The sequence below is a fragment of the Anguilla anguilla genome, chromosome 5 (genome assembly GCF_013347855.1).
Source record: "Anguilla anguilla isolate fAngAng1 chromosome 5, fAngAng1.pri, whole genome shotgun sequence".
In the NCBI taxonomy this organism is placed as follows: domain Eukaryota; kingdom Metazoa; phylum Chordata; class Actinopteri; order Anguilliformes; family Anguillidae; genus Anguilla; species Anguilla anguilla.
In genome coordinates, this window is record NC_049205.1 from 57,338,280 (window position 1) to 57,365,444 (window position 27,165).

Here is a 27,165-nt window from a genome sequence, read left to right on the forward strand (position 1 = left end):
GACATACACACACACACACACACACACACACACTCATACAAACACATACACCCCACCCACCTCACACACGCACACACACACGCACTCACACCGCACCACCCTTAGAAAAGGCCTTGCTTTTCATATGAACATGAATGTTGAAGACGTGGCGCTGTGCTGTACAGGTATGGGGTGGCACTTGATGCCTGTGCTGTGGCCTGTCGCTGTTCACACACCTGTGAGTGACAGCACAGCACACAGGCTTGACTGCGCTTACCTGTCCCTCTCTGACACACCTGGGCCATGCCTCTCTTCATGAATCAAAGTTCTGTTTCCCCCATCATTGCCATGGCATCATTTTTTTAAAATAGTGATGTGAACTTCAAAGTTTAGTTTGGCTAGTTTAGTTAGTTTCATTCATCTATAACCCTTTACGGTGTGAGGTCACAATGTGATTAGTGAGTTCTTAACTGAACATTCTAATGATGATGTAACAGTCAGGACAGAGCAGCATTCGAGGTCACTCTCAGGTTCACGCAGGGGGTGGGGGCCTCTTTTTTTTTACTCCAGGTGAGTCACCAGCTGGGCAGCGTTATGGACCTGTTCACCACCAGCCTCGCCCTGGCCGGGCTGGCTGCCCCGGATGACCGCTTCATCGACGGGCTGGACCTGACGCCTGTTCTCCTCAACAACTCGCTCATCAACAGGTGAGCACACTCTCTCCTCTCTGTGGAACAGTCGGTCCAAACTCTCCTCTCTGTGGAACAGTCGGTAAAAACTCTCCTCTCTGTGGAACAGTCGGTCCAAACTCACCTCTCTGTGGAACAGTCTGTCCAAACTCTCCTCTCTGTGGAACAGTCGGTCCAAACTCTCCTCTCTGTGGAGCATTCAATAAAAACTCTCCTGTCTGTGGAACAGTCGGTCCAAACTCTCCACTCTGTGGAACAGTCGGTCCAAACTCTCCTCTCTGTGGAGCATTTGGTCCAAACTCTCCTGTCTGTGGAACAGTCGGTCCAGACTCTCCTCTCTGTGGAACAGTGGGTCCAAACTCTCCTCTAGGTGGAGCATTTGGTCCTAACTAGAATTTTAGAAGGGTCACATTTACATAATCGGAAGCCTAACTCGTTATCAGACGGACCAAAATTCAAATTGTGTTCTCTATATTATTTGTTGGTTTAATTGAAGATTTTAACAAAAAGAAAAGCAAGCGCAAATGACCAGAGGTGGATGGGAAAAGAGGAGGAATTTGCGCACCAGAACCACAGCTCAGATAGCTTAGCTTGGCCGGCGTAGCCTTGCTTCTGTCCTGTCCTTTAACTCCGATCTCTCTGCTGTGCTCTGTTTGTATGGGGGAGGGTGAATCCGGTTCAGATTTCACACTCACATCAGCACATTTGCTTCTGTAAGGGATGTAGGCTTGGGAAGGGGCTGAACCTCCAGGGATAAGGGATAACAGATAGCCGGAAAGGGGGGGTCTCCGGATTGGATACGGTGGTCTGTCAATCAGGCAATGGGCCTGGACGCCCCTTATCCGATGGACCCGCCGGTCACCGGTTCCCGTTGCGTCCTCCGCAGGCCCATCTTCTATTACCGCGGCAACGAGATGATGGCGGTGCGGGTCGGGCAGTACAAGGCGCACTACTGGACCTGGAGCAACTCGTGGGAGGAGTTCAACCAGGTAAGGGGCGGTCTTCCTGCGCGACGCCTCCCCGCTGTTTCCTGTGTGACGTGGCGACTGCTCCTTAAAAAAATAAAGTAATAGTTTGACGTGCGTGGTCCAACCCGCATAAAACGGCTGCACCTCTGAACCATTTCTCTCGGTACAGACGTGTACATCGCCGAATAATGGATTTCGATGGCCTGCTGCCACGGAAAGAGACGCCGTCTGTGTAGAAAAGCTCTCAGGAACCTGACGTAGAACCCTAGAGGCAATTGGGCGGGAAAGAAAAATAGAAGTATCAATTTGGGGTAATGATCACTAGAGCAGGAAACGGGGCGCTATCGGGGAAAGGGACTGTTGAGTGAGCCCCCTGAAGCAGAGCCTCCCCCCTCCTCCCCCTCTCCTCCCCCCTCCCCTCCTCCCTCCCTCCCTCCCTCCCTCCCCCCTCCCTCCCTCCCTCCCTCCCTCCCCCATCCTCCCCCTCTCCTCCCCTCCTCCCTCCCTCTCTCCCTCCCTCCCTCCTCCCTCTCTCCCTCCCTCCCTCCGCTCCTCTTCTCAGCCGAGGCCCACAGCGTTCTTTGCCCAATGAGGGGGAGTTTGCGTTCATGCCCCAGCGGTCGCCCAAATTGCCCTCTCCAGCAGAGCTCCCTGATCGATCGGCGGCGTGCGTTATCTGGCCCGCGTGAGCTGGAGCGGAACTCCGGGAGCAGCGGCTCCAGAGTGCCCGCGAGCGGCCGGCCCATCGATCGGACCCGCGGGGGCGGGGTGGGTGGGGGGGGGGGGGGGGGGTGGTGGTTGGGCGTGCGGAGGGAGGGGAGACCGGGCCTTTTCTGGGCGGTTAACACGTTCGGGATCGTGACCCCCCTGTTTGGAGGAGAGAGAGCGGAACGGGGCGGACTAGAACGGGGCGGGGCTGGGCAGGGCTAGGCTGAGGGTCCTGTGGTCATTTGGGATCCCTGCTTTCTGACTCGCATCAATGGCTGCGTCCGCGTATGAACCGTGGCCGAACAGGCAATAATGAAGCATGATCTTCACAGTCTATTATCTGCTCCCCTTTTCAAATTATGCAATGATGTAGATTTTGCAATAATATCACAAAATCACACACGCAATTTAGATGTGCACATTTAGCTATATCCTCAGAGTGAGGCGAAAAATCTTATTTGTCCTTTTTTTTTTTGCTGGTTTGTTTTTTTACACAAATTGAAAGGTTACAGCTCGAGTAACAAAAAGAAAAAATGTAGATGTATGCACTATTTTATAATATACTGATTATAATTGCGCATAATTATGTGCGTGTATAATTAGCTATATAGTAATTAAGCTGATGTTGCTGGTACTGGTAGTTTGCCATTGATAACAGGTTGTGGTGCTTGATTCTGGGTGATAAAAAATTACTGTATGACCCAAATCCTCTGCACATGAAGTGTCCCTTGAATTTCTTTAGTGTGTCTGAAAATTGAGAGTTTAGAGCACTTACTACTATTTCTATTAAGAGTGCAATTAAGAAATGTGCAGTTCTCTTGTGGAGAGAGTCTCATATTCTAACGTAATGATGCGGGTTTCATATTTATGTGTAAAGTCAGGGACAACGTTATCTGGCAACTTGTTTGAAATTACGCTCGGTGGCTGTTGAAAATGGTGCTTATCTTTTTGATGACCGTGTGAGTCAGCAGACTGTAAAATGAGAAACTTCACAGGATTGGCCGGTTGGTATCCGATGGCGACGGCGCTGAGCGCATTCCTGCTGGTTTCGCGCTATGAGCGGGAAGTATCCTAAATCCCGCTGGGAGAGTCGCTCGCTTGGACCGAGTCTGGAATATTCAACATGGGAACGGGCCTACTTGTGATAACAGGCCTTTATAGCATCATATTTCATAAACAGATGAATAGTCACAAATCTGTTTCTGTAACAAATTCAGAGTTATGCGTTGTGAAAAGCGGCATTCGTCCAAGCGCAGATCATTTGCTTGGCTCACCCACCGTTTTTTGTGACCGTTTGTTGTCGTCAAACGGCTAGCGGCTCAGGATCGAACCTGTTCAACGGTGCCGATTCAGAGCGTCAACAACACAGAGTCGTCCGCTGTGCACTGTGCGATTTATCAGAAAGGCCGCTCTCGAGTGACGGACGTAAGCTCTCGTCTCAGTCCATACCTCTGGAGTGAAAAAGATCTGGGAGTCAGTGCTTCTGTAGTATAAATGCTCTGTAGAGCCCTTTGGGGTTAAATCCTGTTTTCCGGTTCCATGGTGCTCCTCCATTACCCTCTGATAGCAGACGATAACCGCCATGCCCTTTTCAGGAAGGCGTTCTGCATCCCCTGCATTATTGATGGCTTGCGACAAGGTACACGGTGGCCATGATGCAAATATTCAATTTTCCTGTGGCTGGGCCCTGTAGGTCCCAGGGGTGGGGGGGGAGGGATGGCTCAGAAGTGCTATCCCACAATCCTGTGCGATTAGGGCGTTTTGCACTTCAGAGGGCGGAGCTCGGAGCTGAGGAGAGTGTGTGAGCCGTGCCGGATCAGAGTGTGTGTGTGTGTGTGTGCGTGTGTGTGTGTGTGTGTGCGTGTGTGCGCGTGTGCGTGTGTCTGCGTGTGTGTGTGCGTGCGTGCGTGCGTGCGTGCGAGTGTGTGTGTGCGTGTGCGCGTGTGTGCGTGTGTGTGTGTGTGAGTGAGAGACAGTGAGAGAGAGATATCACTATTATTATTATTATTATTATTATTATTATCATAGTGTTTGTTGTTGTTAAAGAGTTAAACAGATATAACAGTTGTTTGGCTACATTTACTAATGCATTTCATGCCAATAAAGCATTATGAATTTGAAAATTTGAATTTGAGCGCGAAACAGAGAGAGAGAGAGAGAGAGAGACAGAGAGAGAGAGAGAGAGAGAGAGACAGACAGAGACAGAGACAGACAGAGACAGACAGAGACAGACAGAGACAGACAGAGAGAGAGAGAGAGAGAGAGAGACAGAGAGAGGGAGAGAGGGAGAGAGGGAGAGGGAGGGAGAGGGAGAGAGAGAGAGAGAGAGAGAGAGAGACTGCACGTGTGTGTGTCTCTTGATGAACAGTCAGCCTGGGTCCCAGGAGGCTTAGCTCACTGGCCCCCAGATCAGAGCTGAGTCCATATTTGCATTGTCCTGCATAATGAGGCCCTGTACAGTCATGTGCTGCTGTGATCAGAGCCCCGCCCCTCAGGGAGGCTGATCCAGCTCCGGGCCCTGCGCTAAATCCACACCCCCTGGACCAAACCCTGCTTCCTCAACACAGGCCTCAGAGGGACACAGGCTCCCTCCACACAGGCCTGTGTGCACAGGCCTCAGAGAGACACAGGCTTCCTCAACACAGGCCTCAGAGAGACACAGGCTCCCTCCACACAGGCCTGTGTGCACAGGCCTCAGAGAGACACAGGCTCCCTCAACACAGGCCTCAGAGAGACAGAGGCTCCCTCAACACAGGCCTCAGAGAGACACAGGCTCCCTCAACACAGGCCTGTGTGCACAGGCCTCAGAGAGACACAGGCTCCCTCAACACAGGCCTCAGAGAGACACAGGCTCCCTCCACACAGGCCTGTGTGCACAGGCCTCAGAGAGACACAGGCTCCCTCCACACAGGCCTCAGAGAGACACAGGCTCCTTCCACACAGGCCTGTGTGCACAGGCCTCAGAGAGACACAGGCTCCCTCCACACAGGCCTGTGTGCACAGGGTTCAGAGACTCAGGCTACAGCGCAGGCTGGTGCATCAGCACAAACTCAGGACTCTATGGTTAACTTTGTCAGAAAGCTGTGCTCATGTGAAAAAATAGTACGCTGAAGTATACTGTTTTTTTTTTTTCTCAAGAATACTTGAAGTGTAGCTTGAAGTTTATATCAAGTGTGCTGAGTATACCATGCTTAGTATACCTTTTTTTCACATTTTTCATATTTTCTACTAATCATTCACAATTGAGTTTAGATTTGCATAATGAAGAGCAAGCCCCTAGTTTCATGTCTGACAAATTTCAGTGCAGAATTCTCTATTGAATCTAAGCCTTCACCACCTCAGTCTGTTCTGTCCCCTGCTCCCGTCAAATGGCTCTGCTCAGAAAAATGCTGGCGCACTGATAAAAATGAATATGAATTCAGATTCTACTCTGTGACACGCAGACCTGCTCAGGATATAAGGAAGGGGCTGTGCAGCTTAGCTGAGGTGTATTTATTTCTTTTTCTTAAAGAACGAGGGAGGGGATGATATGCAGATGTAATTTTCTGCGGTGCGCCGGGAGGCGGGAGGCGGGAGACGCGTTCGGGGCGAACGGGGGATTGAGCGGCGGGCGCTCGCGAAACCACAAAAGAATTTCAAATTAGCTCGTGTGTCTCGGCTCCGAAAACAAGCGCAAGCCTTTTCGGTATGGACGCCCAGGGGACTGTGGCGAAGGTAAGGCTCGAAACAGTAAATCTGACGGTTTAAGGGAAGACTGTTTAAATTTGAAACAGTCATGGGTTCTAGAGCTTCTTTCCAGGAGTCTATTCTGTGATGCGGATATGTAAATCTGTTCTTTTTAAAAAAAATTTATTTGCTCGATTTTATCTTCTGTATTTACAGGGCATTAACTTCTGTCCTGGTCAAGAGGTGGCTGACGTGACGACCCACGAGCAAAAGGAACACACCATGCAGCCAATCATCTTCCACCTGGGGCGGGACCCTGGGGAGAAGTACCCAATCAGGCGAGTCCTTTTGAGCATGTGCAGCTGTCCTTCCAAGAGGATGGTCCTACCTTAACAATCAAGAGTTTGCTGAAAGTGTTTGAAAAAGCGGTCTTACTTATCTTGTACATCAGAGTGGGGTTGAACGAAAATAGGTTTAAAAATTTCCGGAGATGTTGGTGAGATGTCGGAGGAAAAAAAAATCTATGGGATCGATGCTGATCTACTTCTCTCTCAGAACGAAGCAGAGGAGTTAAGATCGATAGGCGCAGTCAGACTGACTCATTAAACGATTCTCTGTGCGAACGGCGTCTTAAAGGCTGTCCTGCTCTGGACCTGCTGCGATAAGCTGGATTACAGCTACGGAAAATGACAATGATGTTAACTCACGTTAACTTTTCTGACTGAGATTACGAAAACAGTAGAAAATTGTTAGCATGTGACTTCTGGTGATTTGGGGCCTCTGGTGCATTTGTACAGACACAAACACACACACAATACTCGATCTTCTGACTGGTCTCCCTCACTTGAATTCAATTGATTGGGTGCTTTATTGGCATTAGGGCAATTTTGTTTTCACAGAATGTACGCAAAAAATGGAGCAATCATGCGATAAATGGTATTTCTCTTTCTCTTGCCCTTCCCTCCTCCCCTCCTCCCTTCCTCCCTCCCTCCCTCACACACTCACCCACTCACACACTCACTCAGCCAGAGGAGAGAGATGGACTAATAAAGCATTAATGCAGTTTTCAGCCTGCCCTTCCTGTTCGTTCCCGTGAATTGGAGACCCCGCGGAAATCGATGGGGGTTTTTTCGGGGAGTGCTCGTTTGGCCACGTCCCAGGTGTGTGGTACAGACACCTCCTCCCGCACCTCCTCCCCCCCCCCCCCCCCGCAGGGTCTGGGCGGGGCCGGAGGTCACGCCATTCCAGTTCTATCCTTGTACCCCCCCGCCCCCCCGCCCCCAGTCCCATGTGGTATCCTCCCCCCTCCCCCCAACACCCACAATCCCAGCATCATTCCCCTGGGGCCCTGTGCTCTCTGGTTACTCAGCTGAACAGGGCTGAGGGTCATTAGTCACTGTCCAGTCTTAAAGAGCCGTTTTAGACGATGCAGGTCCTGTCCCCCCCCCAGCCCCCCCCCCCCGTGCATGCCTGCAGTCTGCCCGCATCCTGACGCAGCGGGCAGCGCCACGCCCTTCGCCCGCAAGGAGCGCCACCACGGAACAGTTAGACGCCGTGTGGGAAAATCGGCTGCGTCGTCACGGATACCGCCACAGACCCCCTTTTTAGTGTTACGCATTTTGTGGGGGGTGGGGGGAGAATATTTACGCCTGACTGGGTTCCACCGCTGACGTTTAAACGGACGAGCTTGTTTGGGGCGGGGTTTTTTTTTGGAGCGTGCACATAGAACACTCCTCCCGTGTGGAATTCCCCGGAGCTCTAAAAATCGTGTTGGTGGTTCACTGCACCTCCCCGTGATATCCGGGAGGGAACACCGTCGCTGCTCTGCGGCGCTCCGGTTCGGCCTGTCCCGCCCCTCCGTCCACCGCCATACAGCGAGCACTTAAATCCCAGCATGCCTCTGGAGCATTCTGGGCTCATCTGCTGTCGACAAGCACTTCAGCCCCCCAAATCAATAGTCCTCATCGAACTGCTCAATTTGCACACAGTCAGTCAGTCAGTTCCCCCTCAGTGTAATTCTACCTCCCTGTATGTGTGTGCATGCGAGTGTGAGTCTGTGTGTGTGTGTGTGTGTGTGTGTGTGAGTATGTGAGTCTGTGTGTATGTGAGCTTGGGTGTGATTGTGGGCGTGTGTTTGTGTGTGTATGCATGTGTGTGTATGAGTATGTGAGTCTGTGGGTGTGCTTGCTTACGTGTTTGTGTGTGCTTGCATGTGTGTGTGTGGATGTGGGTCTGTGTGTTCGCGTGCGTGCGTGTGTGCATGCATGTGTGTGTGTGTCTGTGTCTGTCTGTCCGTGAGTGTGTGCGTGCGTGCGTGTATGTGTGCATGTGTGTGTGCTTGGGTGTGTGTGCCTGTCTGTCTGCCAGTGTGTGTGTGTGCAAGTGTGTATGTGTGCGTGTGTGTGCTTGGGAGTGTGTGTGCGTGTGTGCGTGTGTGCGTGTGTGTGTGTGTGTGTGTGCGCTGTAATAATTGGCAGTATGAATCACTAATCAGTACAGTCGCACACCTGAGCTTTGGCCCCTCCCTCTGGGTGTTATGCATTATAAATCAAAAGACTTCATTTGCATTTGGTGCTGTTGTCATTCCTCACTTCTGCATTTCAGGAAGGGTGTGATAACAAGGCATCATGCTGACTGTGGGCTTTTCTTCCACCGCGCTTTGGAAAGGGCCCATGAACATTATGGTTTTACTGGTGCGGAAGCCCCAGTTTAAAAACCACGAGGGTTACAGAGACGTGCCACAACCTCTTTCTCCTCTGTGTTTCACAGCCATTCTGCTGAAGTCATCGCCTCCAGGATTTGGACTTCCCTTCATTAACACCATGATATAATTATGCCAGCTGTCTTTTTTTTTATTGTTTGTCTTTAGAAGAAAGGATCACAGCAAATAATGCAGTACCGAGACAATACCAAGGTATAATCTTGGGTCAAGATAATATTTGTCTCTTCTCGAGGTGTCAACCTAGTATTTGCATCACCCTAAGAAATCTCTAAGATCTGCACATTTTCACCCATTGATTCATGCAGTTAACATAAAATTTAAATACAAAGAAACGTAACTTGTTTATGTGGCAGTTAAATAGGAAATATTAAGCCCGAATGTGTAAAAACCGTCATTAGAGGGGGCCGTAGAGCCGGTCCGGAGTGGAAGAACAGGGCTGGGAAGCCCCTGAGGCGGGGAGGAAACTGGGCCGGTTTGGGGGGGGGGGGGGGTGCAGAGGGGAGGGGAGCAGGTGCCACTGGAGTCCCTGGGGTAAAAGGCGTGGGGTTTGAGCAGGAGAGGGGGGGTGTGTGTGTATTGGACCAGGGCCTGGGGTTATTACACTAATTGACACCTCACCACTCCCTCCCCGGGGGCCAATCAGAGAGTGGGGAGTGGGACGTGTGATGGGGGCGTGGGCTGGCACAGGTGGAGTGTGCTCCAGTATGATGGGATGTAATTGGTGAATGCACTGGTGAGATTTTTCTCCCTCTGCTTCCTCCCCCTCCCCCTCCTCCTCCCCCTTCCACTTCCCTTCACCCTTCCAAAGCACACACGCACAGCACCAGGTGTACGATTACAAATATGTGGTTAGAATGTTCTTAACTGAACCTTCTAATGCTGATGTAACAACCACTACTGCCAATTGAAAGCGATGGAATTATAGAATGCTGACTTAGAATTTTGGGAAAACATTCCAAAAAACCTTCTCTTCAAAGGGTTAACTGGTTCTCTTTGAGTGCAGTGCTCCTTTAAAACACACTGAGTCTAATGAAGCCCTGGGGCGCTTCCTGGTGTCCTTAACGTATAATTGGGAGGGGGGCTGAACCGCAAACGAATGTGCTGAAGAGGGACCCAAGGGTGGACCTGTGTGTTGCTGTGCCTGCGTGTGTGTGTGTGTGCGTGGGTGGGTGTGTGTGTGCGTGCGTGCGCATGTCTGTGTGTTGCTGTATTTTTGAGCATCTTCAGTGACTGACTCCCGTGTGCGTGTGTGCGTGCACACGTGCAAGACAAAGTGACTGACTCCCCTGTGTGTGTGTGTGTGTGTGTGCGTGTGCGCGTGCATGCATGCGTGCTTGCGTGAGGCACAGTGACTGACTCCCATGTGTGTGTGCACGCATGCGTGCGTACATGTGCGTGCATGTGTGTGTGTGTGCGTGCACACATGCGTGCGTGTGCGTATGTGAGACACAGTGACTGACTCCCCTCTGTGTGTGTGTGTGTGTATGAGATACAGTGACTGACTCCTGTGTGAGTGCGTGTGCGCGTGCGTGCTTGTGTGGGATACAGTGACTGACTCCTGTGTGTGTGTGTGCGCGCGTGCGTGCGTGTGTGAGATACAGTGACTGACTCCTCTCCTCCCTGTTGTGTTCTCATAGTGTTCTGAGTGCAGAGTACCAGGCTGTCCTGCGGCAGATCTCTCCTGTTGTCAAGCAGCACAGGAGTGGCCTGGTGCCAGGAGTTCCCCAGCTCAACATGTGTGACCTGGCTGTGATGGTGAGAGCCCTGTGACCTGCCTCTGACCTGGAGCTCACAAATAACCTGCTAGCACTATATAAATAAGACTGAAGTAGTAAGTAGTAGTAGTAATACACAAAAGGGGCGACATAGCTCAGGAGGTAAGAGCGATTGTCTGGCAGTCGGAGGGTTGCCGGTTCAAACCCCACCCTGGGCGTGTCGAAGTGTCATTGAGCAAGACACCTAACCCCTAACCTCTAACTGCTCTGGCGAATGAGAGGCATCAATTGTAAAGCGCTTTGGATAAAAGCGCGATATAAATGCAGTCCATTTACAAAGGTTTTAAACTGAAAATTTCATATAAATTTCATATATCACTATACACACACACATATATACACAGCTAACAGTGAGCAGTGTACTTTCCCAAAAATTAATGGTTAAAACTTCACTTCCTGCTTTGATATTGGACATTTTCATTGTTCGTCTCCATCCAAATTTAAGTAGGAGGCTCAGACAGCGCAGAACATGACGTCACTTATTGTTCTAATCCAGTGATTTCTAACATTTACCCTGAGATTTGTTCACCAGAGCAATTTTCTTTCCTTCCACTGTGTTAAAGAACATTTCATTGTATTAAATAAGAAAGCATCACAGCATCGCATCAATCCAATCCAATCCCTGTGCTTTTTTTTAATATGAGTATTACAGAATGAGCCAGACTTAGCCTACCTCAGTGGAATTTTTTTTTCTAGCAAAAAAGAAATGTAAAATTGAATTATCTATTGTAGCCTTACCCTGCAGTGACAGAGCACTAGTGTAGCAACAGTGCCCTCTTGTGGAAAATCATTTGAAGTGATCTGTGTGTTTTCAGCTTTGCTTTCTCTCTGTTGATGTTGCGTTGCTTCTGTGCTGGTGAATGTGTGGGTGAGCGTGGTGAAGTGTGAAGGTGACTGTGTGTCCTTCCTCTGACAGAACTGGGCCCCGGCCGGGTGTGAACGGTTGGGGCAGTGTCACAAAGCCCCCAAGTCCCAGCCCTGGAAGTGTGACTGGCCACACTGACCTCACGGTCAGCTGACATGGTGGAGCCAATGAACATGGAGATAACAGTGGGGGGGAGGGACTTATTTTCTTCTTGTTCAGTAATGTGTAGATTCACTGATTTCTTTTTCCTTTTTTATGATTTATTTTTATTATGAATCATTTTTAACACAGATTCCTGTGGTTTGTGGGTCATCTGCTCAATGAATTGGATGATTCACCCAGGTAACCAGGTAAAATTAAAAATCTTTTATCGGTTAGAATCTGTTAATCTGCACAGAAAATGCAAAGTGCCATTGATTTTTCAAAAAGTGTGACTATATGTAGAGAACAATGTCTGTACATGGGAATATTGCAATAATGTTATTTTTGGCAACAAAAACAAACAAAGCTCCTCAATGAATAGCAGTTTGAGCCTTTCCAGGTCTTATTAGAAGCAAGTTAGTCTAATGTGTGGAAGTAGCCAACTTGGCTAATCTGCTTCTTGGAAAATGTTTTTACCATCCACACAATGGTAAAAATCTTCTGATCTTGATATCAATATTATGATCAATGATCAAGGGTCAAGGGTCTAAGTGCCAAAGTGCCTTTTAATTTGTTCGGAACTTGTAAGGGAAATTTCTACTTTGGGGGATTTACTCTTTTTTATTTATTTTTTTACTGAATGTTTTTATCTGGAAACTTGAGTGATCAGGGTAATTTATATTTTTAAAGTTTATTGAATATGTGCTGTATATGAAGGAAAAGTACAGGAAAACTGCACAGATCTGATTGTGGAGATTATATTACCACGCATTCCAGCACAATTTAATGACAACGAAGGTGGAATTATGGTGTTTACAGCTGGTATTTCTCTGGTTTCATGATGCACGTATACACATGCATCCTGTCTGAGTTTTTAAATAAAGTCACTACAATAACCCTTTTTTGGCTGTTATCCCGTTTCTGGTTGCTCCAGCAGTCTTGTTTTAATCATGTGACCACGTTTGTTGTCTTTTTATTTTGTATTCCCAATTATTTTGCCCCTGAAAATTTCCCTATGGATTGTTCACTTTTACTATGCTTGGGAGGGTGGACGGCTGCCCTCTTTTGGCTACCCCGAGTATACCGTGAGACGGTTGCCAACCTCAGGTGAAGCCTTGTACTGCATAATGTGTTGCAAGCAGCTTGTGCTTCCTTAGTTCCCACGCATTGCTACGGTGAAACGTAGCGCAAAACAAATGAGCAAATCGTATCTAAAGTGCCATAATAAGCACGTCGGTAAATACTTCCCATTTCCCATCCATCCAGATTTCGGTTTTTTGTTCTTTGAATTGCTATTTGTTTTGCACTTCAGGGCCACCGTATATAGCCTGTGTGTCACGTGACGCAAAGACTGTAGTACACAGAACCTTAAGGCAGTTCCAGGAGCAGCTCCATACCTACAGTCTCTGCTCGATACCCATTAGCGCGCGTTCATACCGGTTCACATCCCTGAGTCTCATGGCTGTGTCAACGAGAAAAGAGAAGCTGGAATTAATCGCACAGAGAATAAGGCCTTTTGTGGATTTCCCGAGCAAAGGCGTTGTTTTTAGGTAGGCTAAATACCTGGACCAATCCTGTTGCCGGTTAAGAATGATTACCACGTGCGGCGTCCACATTCTTCGCTCGTCTTGCTGGCTGCACCGCTTACTGTCTTGCTGTAAAAATTGTATATGGTATGCAAAGTTAGCGTGCAAGTCTGTTTTTATTACATTTTATTCATTTTATTTAAAAATGGTCTTTGTCGTCCACAGAGACATTTGTCCACTACTAAAAGATCCGGAAGCACTATCTGCCGTTATTGATTTGTTTGAAGAGCATGTAAGGGCAACTTGTCCTGGAGTTGAACTGGTCGTGGGTAAGTTGTCCGCAAAAGAAGCAACCTAACGATCGCATGATAAGCCCCCTATTAGTGTAAGTACAGTATATTCATTAAGAACAAGCAACCTGTCGGCGTTGAATTTATTTGCAGTTGGCGTGTGTAGCTGTAATCCCAACCCGTGAGTTTGACTAGCTGACGTGTTTACCTGTAATTTAGCCTCAGAAATGTCCTTATCCTTGTGTGTTGTGATGGGTCCGATTTGCAGATGAGCCGCTGCCAACTCGTACCTTTCAGCAGGGTCGTTGAACTTAATAGCCTCCGCAAATATCCAGCTGTACAAATCGATTGTATGTTCAATGTAAGCCGTGTGAGTCGCTCCCAGATGCGTAAATTTAAACGTATTTCGGTGCTCCCAAGGCTAAACTGACATTATTTTAACATTCATATTAGCCCGACAGACACCCAGGGAGTGCGAGTACAATCCTCATTCCCCACTGCTGGATTTTAATTTCAAACACGCGACGAATTCCACCACCCGAACCCAACTGCCGTCCCAACTGTAGCGTGTGTCCTGTTGCGCAGGTTTAGATGCCCGTGGGTTCCTGTTCGGTCCTCTGCTGGCTCAGAGGTTAGGAGTGGGCTTTGCGCTGGTGCGAAAGAAAGGGAAACTCCCAGGACCCACAGTATCGGTGGCGCACACTTTGGAATACGGAAAGGTTGAGCTCTTTTTTAATGTCACAGTGGTTTCTTCTTGCTGATAGCATGGTGACAGGGTGGTATTTCTATGTGCTTTTAAGAGTAAATATCGGGCCACTGAATTGTTAATCCTAAAGTCTTTTTAAAATGTTGTGTAGAATATTTTTTGCCAGAGACGCTTGACAGTTGTCACTTTGTAGAGTTTGCTGTATTTTTTAAGGAGTGGGGTGATGGGGGGGGGGGGTACCTGCCTATTACAAAGTTCTGTTCAAGCCAACATCGCATTTGGTGATTGGATCTCATTTTTGTTGATAAACTTATTTAAAAGGAGGGTGTCGTGATGCCTTATTTAGAACTTCTGAGTTGTGTGTGAGTAGCTGACGTCTTTCTTTCCTGTATGTGGCTCTGCTCTCGTGGATCAGGCTGAAGCTGAAATCCAGGAAGACGCAGTGCATGCTGGGCAGAAGGTCATCCTCATCGATGACCTGCTCGCCACCGGAGGTAATGCGCCGAGTGGAAGCGTGAAAGGGTTACTTCACTTTGGTGTACCACAAGACATTTTGCGGAGATTACCCCATTGTATTTGCACAACGTGAATACTGGCGATACTGGCAACATCGGTTGTCCTTGCTGACCGAGAAAAGGCTTTGCCGTTCATCCCGGTTGTCTGGTTCCCAGTTCATTCCCATTAATTTTCATAATCTCTCCGAAATTATAGTTTTAAAGCATAAACAAACTATGGAGGATAATAGATCGATAAAGATAGCAATAACTAGTTCCAGAGATTATAAAGGGGAAAATAGGACGGACACACACACAGTCACGTACATTGGTGTAGTTTTTAAAACCAACTTCAGATATTATGTCCCTTAAGTCTATTAGTATTTTTTTAAAGAAGTCACTGTGAATTGCATTTGGGTCAAGGAATATTGTGGAATTTTACGCAGCATTTTGCACTGCTGTGCTCGTGTGTAGGGTCCAAAGTCTCGCTATCTGTCTTGAATGTTGGAAACCCGCCTGTGGGACTAAAGCCAGGCGAAGCACATCAGATTTCACAACACGTCTCCCCCTCGTCCCCCCCGTATCCACCCTCATCCTTCCAGGGACGCTGCACGCGGCCTGCGAGCTGATGAAGAAGCAGCGGGCGGAGGTGCTGGGCTGCCTGGTGGTGATCGAGCTGACGGACCTGAAGGGGGCGGACAGAATCGGACCCGTGCCCGCGTTCTCCCTGGTGCAGTACTGACGGCGTTCCGGCTGCTGGGCTCGCTCTGCGTTCCATTCATTTACGTTCCCAAAGACATTCCTTTATCTCTGACGTTCACCCCATTCCAAAAACATCCATGCAGTCAACGCAGTCAACGCAGTGCCCTCTTCATATGTGCAGTCAAGTGGGAGAGGAGGGGGAAAAAAAAAAACATAGGACAGGGCTGCTCAACCCAATTCCTGTAGGTTCTCACTCCAAACCTAATTTGGCACAGCTGATTCTGTTAATTGGCAGCTCAACAAGCTCTCTAGCTGTTGAATGAGCTGTGGGCTTGTTAGGGTTAAGAGTAAAAACCTACCGGATGGAGTTGATCTCCAGGAACAGGGTTGGGCAGCCCCCCGATATAGGATTTTTGCTGGAACTGGCATTCGTATGCACTTTATGCATCTTTTCATAGGACCTATAGACATATTTTGTCTACTGGAATTGCACTGAAATGCGTGTGTGAGGTTGTATTGTGCATCTTTATGAACAGGACAAGGGGAAAATTCCTAAGGTGGAGAAATGCCCTTCTAGTAACCTCAAAGACATTTTCCTACATTTCTATGTAGACTTGTCGCATATAACGCTTGTATGACTCATTGGCCTTGTACCAAGGACTGTAGCTCAGGTCCTTGATGAACTTAATCTTTTTTTTTCTTTTTTTGCCTAAAATCCCACCATTACAGTAATTTAGTCAGTCTGGATAAAATGGAAGGGTTAATATGCTCAAGATGCAACTGCAACTTTTAATTTTTGGAATCTCTGTGCAGGCTTTATAAGACTCCAGGAAAATTTGCCAACCCCCTGCCTTACAGACAGACGAAACAGCCAAATTTAGCAGTTGGCATTTGTTTGGTGCCTTTCTGTTGACGCCTCATAAGCACAGACATTCCCTTGTGCTACAATAGAAAAACTGTACATCTGTTCATGCTGTATAAATAATCTAGCGCTGTAGGAAACGCTTGATTCTACAGACTTGCATTGTTACAAGGAATTAAACCCGCCATTTTAGGCACAACCCATTTGATTAAATACAATTCCATGAAATGTTGTAGTGCTGTTTTTTTTTGGGCCACTTGTTTAAATGTTTGACCAAATGTCAGGTTTAAATTTGAACGCCAAATAAATATTAAAATCTTATTTAAAACCTATTAAAATTCTGTTAAATTCACGTTTAAGGAATACACTTATGACATGAGTATTTCCCAAAAGACGGGCCTGAAAAAGGCAGGCAGTTGCTGCCAGACTTTATGGAACACGTCGTGCTACAAGTTTTGAAGATTCAAAAGCAATTCAAGAATTCAGGCTTGGGGGAAGAAAAAGAAAAAAGTGTTTTAATGATGAATGTTTATTAATCCACTTAACTATACAACAGTGTACCGTGAATGTAATTCAGAGATAATTGAATACACACAAACCAGCAATGGAAACTGCCTTTATTCCAAGTCCTCTGAAACAAAACCTGTCATGTCAATTGCAATGTGCATAGCTAGACCACAAAATTGCATTACAACTACAAATAAGCCAACGCTCATTTCACAGATTCTAAGCACGCTGCAGTTGACCCATGGGGTCAAACAGCAACACCAAACTTAATGCAGGAAACAGGATGTGGTCTAGACTGGCCCATGGATTCACAGGATCGTTTTTACAGCCCTTTAGCCAGTAAAAACCACTTGGTGTTGGTTCTGCCATGGAACACCAAACCCCCTCCCCATTTCAAAAAAAGTTCTGAAAAGACTTCTTTAAAAAAGTTTTTAAAAAACAGTCCCTTCTTAGACAAAATGAAAGGCCCAATCTTCTTCCTTTTCCTTTTGTTTAAATGAATGGGGACAGCCCCATGTCCACTTGGGGGGAAAAAAAAGACTGAATTCCAACCTTCCAGCTTTCCAAAATTGCACTCAATTAAAAAAAAACCCCAAAACAAGGGAGGGTGGGAGTTCACTGCTTCTCCTCCTCCTTGGTCTGCCGGTTCAGTTTCTCCTCGATCACGCTTAGGTCCACCGTCTTGTCCAGCTTCAGGTAGAAGTCCTTCCTGACTGGATGAATGGTCAGCCACTCAGGAGCCAGCTCTGCCAGGAGACGCAGGTGCCGCTCCATCTCACCTGAAAATGGAGGCAGTCTGCTTAGAACAGGTTCTTTTAAAAATTACATGGTGTACAAAGCATCAGACCTTACGGAGATCCAAATTCGGTATGAGACAATAACCAACTCAACACACACCAGCAGCCATTTTGCGCTCACAGCACAACGTGCCCAAACTTGCGTTGCGGTATGACCTCATACGCAGCAGGTCTCCGCCTGTGTTCCTGGCAGTACAGGTGTAGATGCGGTATGACCTCATACGCAGTACAAGTGTAGATGCGGTATGACCTCATACGCAGCAGGTCCGCGGCGGCGCGGCGCGCTGCACTTACCGGCGCTGAGGGAGGAGCGGTAGCTGGCCGCCACGCGGCTGCAGGCCAGCTCCATGACCAGCGCCTGCTTCTTCTCCGCCACGAAAACGTTGCGCAGGATCCGGGCCAGCTCCCCCAGCCGTGACATCATCAGCAGCCGCTCCTCCTGCTTGGGGTTACGGGTCATGGCCGCCTGGATCTTCTGAGCCTCCTTCGCCCGGATCTGAGGAGGAAGAGGAGTGGTCAGCACCATCACTGCTCACATCTCTTCAAGGAAAAAGTGCAGAAATGGGTTCTGCAAAAGTTCCAACAGCGTTCCCTGAAGGTTATTGGGTAGCAAGGTAACCGCGTCGGCTCTGCTCGCTGCTGAAACCGCAGGGAACTCTGGGTAAGATCACCCGCTGAATGCAGTGCAGGTGTAGGCGAGACGTACCCTCTCCAGCAGGGACTGGGACACCCCTTTCAGGACGCTGGGAGGGGCCGGGGCCGTTTTCGGGGGCTGTTCCTGCGGTTCAGGTGTGACGCCAGTCTCTGCAGTCTTCAGAGCCAGGTTAGCAAGGGCCTTCTCCATCTGAGCACAAACAACAATGATTAGGTTTTAAATCTCTTTAAAGTTTGTCCACGGACCCATTGTAAATAGCTTAATTTTAAAACTGAATATTTTCCAAGGCTGTTTTGCATGCCAGGATTTTGCATGGGGTAATTCAGTTTGTTGGATTTTAAGCATTTAATTGAAATCCACATCCTCCTTCAATAACTACACCACTCAAATAATAAATTTAAAAAAAAAAAAACTTGTGAATACAGTGACTTTTCAGTATGCCAAAACATGCAGTTGGCGTGAGGGCAAGATGTTAAATGTTAAAAAATAACAAAAAAAAAAAAACCTCCCTCCACTCCTGCCTAAAAAGTCTTCATCTGCATGTTTATGTTTTTTTTAAAAAAGAAAAGAAAATCCCATGAAGAGCTGAAGCCTCCAGAGCTGTCCTCTGTACATGAGGCCCAGGGAAAAGGCAGAGGACGCGTTACCTTGGGCGTCATGAGGGAGCGGGCCTTGTCCAGCACCTCCTGGGCTGTGGTCAGCTTGTCCGTCTGCGGCGGCCGGGGCAGCGGGCTGGGCTGGACGTCGGGCACCTCGTCCACTCTGAAGCGGGGGTGCCAGCGGGTCAGCTTATCGTCAGGGACGCTGAGGGGAGGGTTCAGGGAGGCCAGGAACACCTAAGGGGGTGGGGTGGGGGGGAGGGTTGGAATCAAATTTAACAATCCCAAGTCTAAACAAAGGCTGGCAAGTTAATTTGGTTTGAACATTAACCCTTCAAACACTGAGGGAGCGTCACTGAGCCCTACTGCAGTTGATGCAATCTCAGCCAGGCGTCGCATTTGCACAAAGAGGCGGAGCTTGCATTATATGCAAAGAGCAAAGCCACGTCGGGGCGCTTCTCACCTTGTGATGCTGCTTGACGACGTCAACCAGATTGCGGTGGAAAGTGCGCCTTCTCTTCAGCAGGCAGGAGGCGCTCAGCGTTGGACGCACGCCGTTCTTCTCTGGAGACGGGGAAAGGGACACTTACACCACGACACAGATTGAGATCTTTTTTTTTTTTTTTTTTTTTTTTAAAGTTAAATTAAGCACCGCTGGTCCATAGTTTTCCTGATAAAACAACCTCTCCGGCTGGTCTCAACACCAGCTACAGTGCGTGGAAATGGGTTGTGTTGTAGTTAAACATGTATCTACAGTTTTCCATGAGAGAAGGGGGGAGGGGGGGGAACAACTCCAGGGAAAATGCACAGCTGCACCTACTGTGCTTTTATAAAATGTACCTAATGACACGTGCTATACCTATGCCAGAACCATCCACCAAAACTTCCCTTGGGGTGCACTCTAAAATACACGCTCATTTTGTCACCTAAAATGAAGTTCATAGAAACAGTTCTCTTTCTTTTTAAAATAATACAATAAAAACAATAACAGTGGTAAACTAACCTTTGCCTTCCTCAATAACAGGCTCCACGGTCAGCTGGTAGCTGGACCTGTTTGCGGTGGCGCTGAAGGTGGGAACGTTCCTCTCCTGGCGGAACGTGTAGGCCGAAGGGTAGACCGTCTTAATTCGGCCCACGTGGTCCTCCTCAAACCGCCTGCGCACGGACGAAAAAAAAAGATGGCGAGGGGTTAAACAACGCAGCCAATCAGAAAACGCTAACAAATCTGCTGCATGCGCGCCACAGAACGCGCTGGCCCTCTGTGCCTTACTTGTGCATCATGTCCTGGACGCCCTGCTTGACCTTGGCGAAGGTGACGGTCTCCGAGCGGTTGAAGAGCATGCCCACGATGGTGTCCATGCTGCGGAACATCTCGGACAGGACCTTGTACTTGTACGGCAGGGACAGGCCGGGCGGCACGTCCTGGGCGAGGGTGTGGTAGCGCTGGTAGGCCGGAGCATTCTCACTGTGGAGACGCAGACACGAAGCGTATATTTATTTACTTTTTAACTGTGAATGGCTGAATTGGGAGTAGACAGGTTGGCCTCCGAATGTCCCATAAGTGGAGCGGATAAACAAGGCATGAACCCTGACCGTTCTGCCATTACATGGCATGCAAATTCTGCCACTGCAACGCACAAAATATAACTCACCTGAATAAACCCCTTTTGCCCTAAAGTGCGAGTATTTTCACTTCTGGGAAAAAAAATTTTTTAGTATACAAGATCCTGTTTCCCCACATGTGCTGGAAATAATACTAAAGGGTTAGGCAAAACTCTCTTCAATTAGCATTCTGGGTTGTTTGTAAAGTCAGTGGGAACTGGCAAACTTAACAGGCTAAAAGAATTTAGCACCCTTGCGTCAATTATAAATGGTTTCCAATTCATAAAATCAAAACAAGAGGAACCAGTTTATGCCAGATCTTCTTTAGTAACCTTTCAGAACACTGGCTGGCCTGGCTCTCAGGCACGTGTCAGTGTGGGCCTTCAACTGGATTTCAACAAGATTGGCACAGGCCCAAAGAGGGTCCAATAAGTACTTCATGAGCTCACCTCTCCTTAGCGGCAGTATCTTCCTCGGCAGACTGTTCCTTCTGGGCCAATTTCTCCTCCTTGCGCCGCTGTGCCCTTTCTCCCAGCTCCCGAGCTCGCGCCAATCTGTCTTTCAAGTCTGAGGACGCGGGGGAAGGCCCGGCCGACGGCACGGTCGCGCGCTTCCCTTGATCCTGGATCTTCTGAAGACGAGCCTTGAGAGCGGCCACGTCCTCTTTGGTGAAGGTCTGGTAGAAAGGAATAGATGGAAACTTTTAATTATGAACCTCGCCAATAAAATGGTAACATTAATGGGACCAGTGGCAGCGCGATACAACATAAGTAGTCGGCATTCCAGTTTAACCGCGAATGTGGGGGATAAAAACACCCTACCTTGCTCCTAGGAGCGGTCTTCTGGGGGCTACCCACACCATGCCCGCTGCCGGCAGGGGAGGAGCTGTCGCTGTGGTTCACCAGGTTCTTTGCCTCCTTGTCGTCGGGTAGGGGACTGGATGGACGCAGGGCAGGCTTATCCACATTCCTACATGCCTGTGACAATGTTTTAGGAGTTTAAGGAGTTTCCAATGTCGAAATTGTACAATTATAGAAGAACTTTTCTTCTACGTTATTTTAGGATTACAACAGCAGATAATTTCTGAACGGTATTAAATCAAGCCGATTAGTTAGCAAGTTACTAGAGCCAATTCAATCTGGATTGTTCATCTGCCGATGATTAGGTAGACGGTAGCTTGCCAGATGGACAATTACTAGTAGGACAAACAAGCCCTCGCTTGCAGTGCACGCAGCGTTGCAGTACATATACAAACACTCATTCCACGGTATAATTTTTTAAAGATCTGAAAGAGCGTTACATTAATGTGCAAACGTTTACAAACGTTAGGCTGCAACGTTACAGTAATGTAATCCTCCGACATGCTAACTAGTCAAGGTTCGTTAACGTTAACTTACCTGCTCTCCGTCTTTAAGAAGAACAAGCTTCTTTCTGGCCGATTTCTTCTCGGTTGTCACGTCTGGTACTCTCGAAGCAGTGTTAGAGTTGGCCTCCCGACCCAATTCGACCCGAAGTCGTTTCTTTGCCGAACTATGTCCAGCGGTAGCGGAGAACAATGCCGAGCTGAGGTCAAACTCTGCCTCAGAGGAACTCCGTTTGGGAGTTCGAGGGCTCGCGGGGATTTGTTCCACAGGTTCTGTAGGAGCCACGTCCGGCGTAGTAGTCGTCGTCACCTCGACCGCAGAAGTAGCCTCTTCGGGGACTTCATCTTGAGCGTCCTTCTTCGGTTCCTCTTGAAAACATTTTTTAGAGCGCGTAGATCTTGTTGTAGCTGGTCTTGATGTAGTTTTAGATTTAGATCTAGTTGACCGTGTATTCTCCCTCTTCACCACTACCTGAGATTCTTCCGGATCAACAAAAACAACCGGTGTATTTTTTCTTCCTTTGCCCTGGAAACCCCTATCAATTCCACCTTTCTTGCTTTGGGAAAAGAAATCGGTGACTCGAGCCTGCGACATAATTCCGTATAATGTCGCGAATCTGTATTTAAAAAAACTTCAACGTGTAACTACTTACAAAAACACTCTAGCCCTAAACCCTCGGTATACTAACTGTTTCCCAGCGGCATTTCTCTTTTCTTGCTCTTACAAGTAATCACCGGGAAGGAAATAGAACAACTTTCGCGCGAAACAGCCCCTCGTGGTTTTTATCGGTCATCTCATAGGCTGTTTATGGGCCTAAGCTACGCCCTCTTTTGTGTTAAGAATACACGACATACGGGTACTTTGGTGTGACGTCATGACAACGCCTACCGTGGAGGGAAACGAAAACATTGGCCGTTGAAAGCATATGGAGCAAACCCGATGAAGCAGTTCAGCGTGTGGGAACTATTTTGTTACTTCTGAAAATACCATAGCATTTTAAGGTGTGATGTAATCCACTAATATTAAGTAGGCTAGAAATAACACACCCAGTTGTATATCTTGCAAAATCGTTTCATCGGAAATTAACATTAATAGCCATATTGTAATGGTTTTTTTCTGTTTTGTTACCTTAACACTATTTATATGTGTTAAGTACAGTTATTGTTTTATTTGTATCTAAATGTTGTCACTGGAGCTACATATTTATAGATTATAATCATTTTCATGTAGAGGTCTTAGTATAGCTCCTTGCCCCCCTTCTGAACTTCCTACGACTCCGTTGTAACTTGGGCTTGCCTATGTGTGTCCATTCCCCAAAGTGCAGCTGTACAGGAATATACATGCACTAGAAACATGGGAGCTTCTGGAAAAAAACCAGTCTGTAGCTCAAGGACATGGTAATGCCTGTAGTCTATAGCTGAAGGACATGGTAATGCCTACAGTCTGTAGTGTAAGGACATGGTAAAGCCTACAGTCTGTAGCTGAAGGACATTGTGATGCCTGTAGTCTGTAACTGAAGGACATGGTAATGCCTACAGTTGGCACAGGCCAGGACGGATTCAGTCCAGGATCTGTGGGTCTATTTGGGGGACAGCAGTGGTGTGACAGTTTATGGCCGTCCAACCCAGTGAACACCATGTTCCAGGTGTTTCCCAGGCCCTTGACCAGCTTGGTTGCCTGCCCGAGTCTTTTGACCAGTTTAAGCTCATAGGCTAGTTATATGTTGGTAAATAGGTAAGTCAGAGTTAGAACACTGCCCCGTGTCATGACACAAGCACATCTTTGGAGGAGCTCCACCTCCAGGGTGACGGGCTGATGGGCAGCATGGATAGTGAGGGCTGCCCTGTATGTGGTCTGACCGCAGTGCCCGCTGAAATGTCGCCGCTAGCTAACGCTATCGCTCGCAGCTGCCGTCAGCACTAGACACCAGGACCTCGCCCTCTCTGGTGCTGTTTTATCTGCCTCCTCTCGCCCTTGTGGGGAGATACGGGTGCTTGCTGTTTCTGGTCAAAGTTCATTGTGTCAGATTAAGCTTCCGTAACGACAAGAAGGTGAAGCTGACTGCTTGGGGGAGGCCAGTTATCTTGCCATTTGCAGGAAGGGTACGACAGCGTTATGTCTCATTTGTTTTTATACAGCAGGGCGTAGTGCCAGCCAACCTTTGTGCAAATGGCTATTTTCCCATTTTCACAGGCCATATAATTGAATTACAGCTGGGTAATCTCTGGGCCACAGATAAGTACAGTACTGCTACTTCACCCTGTAATTAACAGGTCAGACTGCGATGTGTCTGGTAGGTTGTGCTGCATGCTGTATGGGTTTTGCTTGAGCTGGCTGTTTGGCATTTGTCTGGCTGTTGCTTCCAGGCAGTCCATTGGCTGGAGTTTATCTCAGTGTTCTTATTCTAACAAAGGCAATCATTCTTCATCCCTTTCAGACTTAATCTGAGTTTCCTATTTTTAATTAGGATTTTTTTTAATACTGAATTTTGTTTGTAAATACTGCACTATATTTCACCATAGATACTGCTATGCTTAATGGACATTGAGCTGAGCTTCGTTCTGATTGAAAAAATGTGGCACACCTGACTCTACTAATTAGCAGCTCAGCAAGATCTCTAGTTGTTGAATGAGGTGTCCTTTGTTAGGGTTGAACTGAAAACCTGCAGGATGGTAGATTTCCAGGAGTAAGGTTGGTTCCCTCTGGATAAAAGCTTGGGTATTTCAAGTACATTTCATACATTACAACTCATCACCGCTAGGTGGAACCATTATAAGACAATATCGGTGATGCAGAATTTACCTTGGATTTTTAGGTCAGGACAACTAAATTTTGCGCATACTCGGAGGCACGTGCAAGACAGTGGCGGGTGACAAATCACTTGACTGCTCTGACATGTTTGACGTCAGGACTGGTAATCTAAGCATGGATATTTCCCAAGTATGTAACTATAGTTTCTCTGGGTTTCTAAATCCAGGTTAGCAATAGTCTCAAAAATAGTTGGGTAAAGTTTACTTCTACTTCAAGTCCAGCCAAAAGTCGCTGTTCGGAAGAAAATATTTTTGTTTTTTTAATTGAAGGTAAAAGTAGCTGACCAGACATGTGCAGTGGCTACATTGTATCGATCGAGTCCATCGCCGTTTCTGTGTTGTTTTTTTTTCACTTTTATCACACAAATCATTTAACCCTCTTAGACCACACAACGTTTCAACATGTATTTTAATTTACTTTCTTGCACAAAACGTATGAACTGATCTAGTAGAGACACGCTGTTCCCCGCTAAATTAATGGCTGGCAAAATTGAAAATGCATTAACCGAGCAACAAGTTTGTGCGTTACGACGAGGGCAAGTTGCTCTGCATTGTCCTTTCGAAGTGTTTTCGAAAAACTTAACGATTTGTGCCTGCAGTCCATACTTGGAAGAATTGGTTTTGGAAAAAGTTGAAGTGGGCGCTCCCTCGCTGTGGGTGTAGTTTAGCAAAGAAGAGGGAGTTTCTGTAGTTGGGCACTAGCAATGTACAGTCAGTCAAGCGCATTTAAACATAAACACAGCTAATAGTTCACTAAATAAATGCTGAGGAGCATGCTGCAAGATCAACTTTGAGTTTAAACTATTCGACGTCACGAATGCCTACTGAGGACGGAAACGTTTAAACGGCGGAATGGTGAACTTTGAAGTGAGCTGAATGAACCCGTCCGACTTGGCGCGTTAGTGAATCACTTTTTCCACGAAGATAGCCTATAGTTACACGGGGAATGTATTTGCCGCTTTTGCAAGGAGAGAAAAGTTGTCTTACTGGGGCTGTTGTGGAGAAGGTTCCCTGATATTTTGTGCTTGAACGAACAAGGCCCGTGCTGTGGACAGGAACATGAACAGGTGGAAGTGTCATCTGAATGCATAAAACGATGCGCTGGATTGGAAGGGGTGACGAAAACTTTTAGGCTACTTGGGTGTACTTCGGTGTCACTCAGAAATGGAGTAACACCGCGATTCACTGACACTGGCACTTCAGTCCACTTTAAAAAAAAGTTTTAACATGAACATTTGTCTCGTTGTGGATCGGTTGAAACTGTTTAACGGGAGTTTGAGGTTTCGCCGGGAAATGCTGGTGAAGCTATAGTTTTTGGATCATACTGGGACGCGCATATGGAACTCCAGGTGGTGTGTGGATTGTTCTACTGTTTTCTCCTGCCGGCGTTCTTACTCGCAGGTGAGTTAATCGGTTTTGTGAAAGAAGTTTTGAGGATAGGCTATAATAGCCTACGACAATAAGCCAGCAAGTCCATTGCTCTTTCTTCGTTGCACGTGTGCATATGTTATATTGTAACAATAACGGCTGTGAAATAATTGTATAAATAATAATAATAATAAGATTATTATTATTATTATTATTATTATTATTTCAGCTGTAGCCTATGCCTCTGAAAGAATGTAATAAGCAAGTTACTTGCTGCTGACCTTCTGTCATCACGATTTTACCTTTACTGAGTGTAATTACTGTACTGGCAAATAATGAAGTTCATGTTCCAGTTAAAACGTCAGTTAGCAGGTTTTGCACCGTTTTGCGTGTAATAATGAACTTTTAAATGCCAGCACCCAATTTGGCATATGCAGATATACTGTATGCAGCACTTTTGAAGTTTGGAAATACTTTTTTTCAGCTGTGTAAATGGGCAGATGTAAGATGGGCACGTAAAGCTTCATCACGGGAAACTGTTGCCAAATCTGTTGCTTTTTAGTTTATTGCAAACGGCTGTTTCAGTGTCTGCAAGAAATAAATGTATTTATATCTTCCTACTTATTGCTCTTTTTATTTTGCATGGTTGCCTATATGGTCATTTATTGCTACTTAAGTTTAAGTTTAAAGACACACTGAAAACCGTCAGTAGAGGCACAGGAAGCCTTTTTTGTGGACCATGTGAAGTGAATCTGGAGTTGAATTGCTATGCTGAACTCCAGGTTTCTGTGAGAATGGCAGAGCATCTTTTCATTTGTCAACCTTGAGCACTGAGGTGAATCAAAACCTTCTTTGAAGTCGCATTATTAAGACGCACTATTGCGAAGGCTGTCTGTCTCTAGGCTGCTAGTTATGTGGAAAATAATGTCAAATTCCATTGTTCTATTTGACCATTGTTTCCATGGTCGCTGTTTCCAAGGCTGTGGTCTGTGGTGACTCCCGTTCCGGTGTTCACAGTGCGTTGGAATGGCATCAGAGAAGCTCCATTGATTCCATGGGGTTTGCTCAACAGTCACTCCCTTAGTCACACCCAGCCCCACGCAGATTCTCACAGTTATCAGCACTGTTTGTTCCCATTGATACTACATCATGGACACACACTCACGCTGCTCTATACTAGTCTCTGACATGGGTGATTGCTTCTTAGAGATGTGGTGTCTGGAGTCAGACTTTGAAGTTGTTTCACACTTTAAAAAAAAAAATGCATAAAATTCACTTCTTGCCATTGTTTCACAGATTAGAATCCTTTGTACAATTAATTCAGTATTACAATTTTTAGCTCTTGTTAGGTCTATATGTTATAAATTTAG

The 27,165-nt window shown here is 47.1% G+C and overlaps 4 protein-coding genes and 1 long non-coding RNA gene across 6 annotated transcripts in view; 3 read left to right on the plus strand and 2 right to left on the minus strand.

Moving 5' to 3' along the window:
- galns (galactosamine (N-acetyl)-6-sulfatase) overlaps positions 1 to 12,414 on the plus strand; it is a 22,577-nt gene extending 10,163 nt beyond the window's left edge. The window contains exons 10-14 of the mRNA XM_035418101.1: positions 550 to 686; positions 1,555 to 1,657; positions 6,227 to 6,348; positions 10,370 to 10,487; positions 11,424 to 12,414. Coding sequence (XP_035273992.1) covers positions 550 to 686; positions 1,555 to 1,657; positions 6,227 to 6,348; positions 10,370 to 10,487; positions 11,424 to 11,510 — 567 coding nt within the window. The 3' untranslated portion in view covers positions 11,511 to 12,414. The remainder of the gene's footprint in view (positions 1 to 549; positions 687 to 1,554; positions 1,658 to 6,226; positions 6,349 to 10,369; positions 10,488 to 11,423) is intronic.
- Positions 1,601 to 13,920, minus strand: LOC118227545. The gene is made up of 3 exons (XR_004765295.1): positions 13,538 to 13,920; positions 13,077 to 13,168; positions 1,601 to 1,720 (listed from the first exon to the last, which is right to left on the minus strand). It is a non-coding gene; the product is annotated as an uncharacterized LOC118227545 (long non-coding RNA).
- aprt (adenine phosphoribosyltransferase) lies at positions 12,845 to 16,321 on the plus strand. The gene is made up of 5 exons (XM_035418110.1): positions 12,845 to 13,063; positions 13,265 to 13,368; positions 13,915 to 14,048; positions 14,451 to 14,529; positions 15,132 to 16,321. The coding sequence occupies exons 1-5, from the start codon at positions 12,972 to 12,974 to the stop codon at positions 15,269 to 15,271; spliced, it is 549 nt and encodes a 182-aa protein (XP_035274001.1). The 5' UTR covers positions 12,845 to 12,971; the 3' UTR covers positions 15,272 to 16,321.
- A 372-nt stretch (positions 16,322 to 16,693) lies between these two features.
- cdt1 (chromatin licensing and DNA replication factor 1) lies at positions 16,694 to 22,396 on the minus strand. Its single transcript, XM_035418100.1, has 10 exons — positions 21,651 to 22,396; positions 21,075 to 21,230; positions 20,703 to 20,929; positions 19,922 to 20,116; positions 19,655 to 19,806; positions 19,115 to 19,215; positions 18,700 to 18,888; positions 18,104 to 18,241; positions 17,692 to 17,893; positions 16,694 to 17,379 (listed from the first exon to the last, which is right to left on the minus strand). The coding sequence occupies exons 1-10, from the start codon at positions 22,209 to 22,211 to the stop codon at positions 17,216 to 17,218; spliced, it is 2,085 nt and encodes a 694-aa protein (XP_035273991.1). The 5' UTR covers positions 22,212 to 22,396; the 3' UTR covers positions 16,694 to 17,215.
- A 2,100-nt stretch (positions 22,397 to 24,496) lies between these two features.
- piezo1 (piezo-type mechanosensitive ion channel component 1) overlaps positions 24,497 to 27,165 on the plus strand; it is a 76,819-nt gene continuing 74,150 nt past the window's right edge. For both annotated transcript variants that reach the window (XM_035417461.1, XM_035417462.1), the window contains exon 1: positions 24,497 to 25,828. In XM_035417461.1, the coding sequence (XP_035273352.1) occupies positions 25,765 to 25,828 (64 nt within the window). In that variant the 5' untranslated portion in view covers positions 24,497 to 25,764. The remainder of the gene's footprint in view (positions 25,829 to 27,165) is intronic.

Excerpts from the sequence above, each read along its gene's own strand:
- aprt (XM_035418110.1), top strand. The coding sequence starts at position 12,972 with ATGGCTGTGTCAACGAGAAAAGAGAAGCTGGAATTAATCGCACAGAGA. Across the intron at positions 13,369-13,914 it reads TGGAGTTGAACTGGTCGTGG|GTTTAGATGCCCGTGGGTTC; the intron begins GTAAGTTGTCCG and ends CCTGTTGCGCAG. Across the intron at positions 14,049-14,450 it reads ACACTTTGGAATACGGAAAG|GCTGAAGCTGAAATCCAGGA; the intron begins GTTGAGCTCTTT and ends CTCGTGGATCAG.
- cdt1 (XM_035418100.1), bottom strand. The coding sequence starts at position 22,211 with ATGTCGCAGGCTCGAGTCACCGATTTCTTTTCCCAAAGCAAGAAAGGT. Across the intron at positions 20,930-21,074 it reads AGACCGCTCCTAGGAGCAAG|ACCTTCACCAAAGAGGACGT; the intron begins GTAGGGTGTTTT and ends CCTTTCTACCAG. Across the intron at positions 18,242-18,699 it reads GCTCCCTCATGACGCCCAAG|ATGGAGAAGGCCCTTGCTAA; the intron begins GTAACGCGTCCT and ends GTTTGTGCTCAG.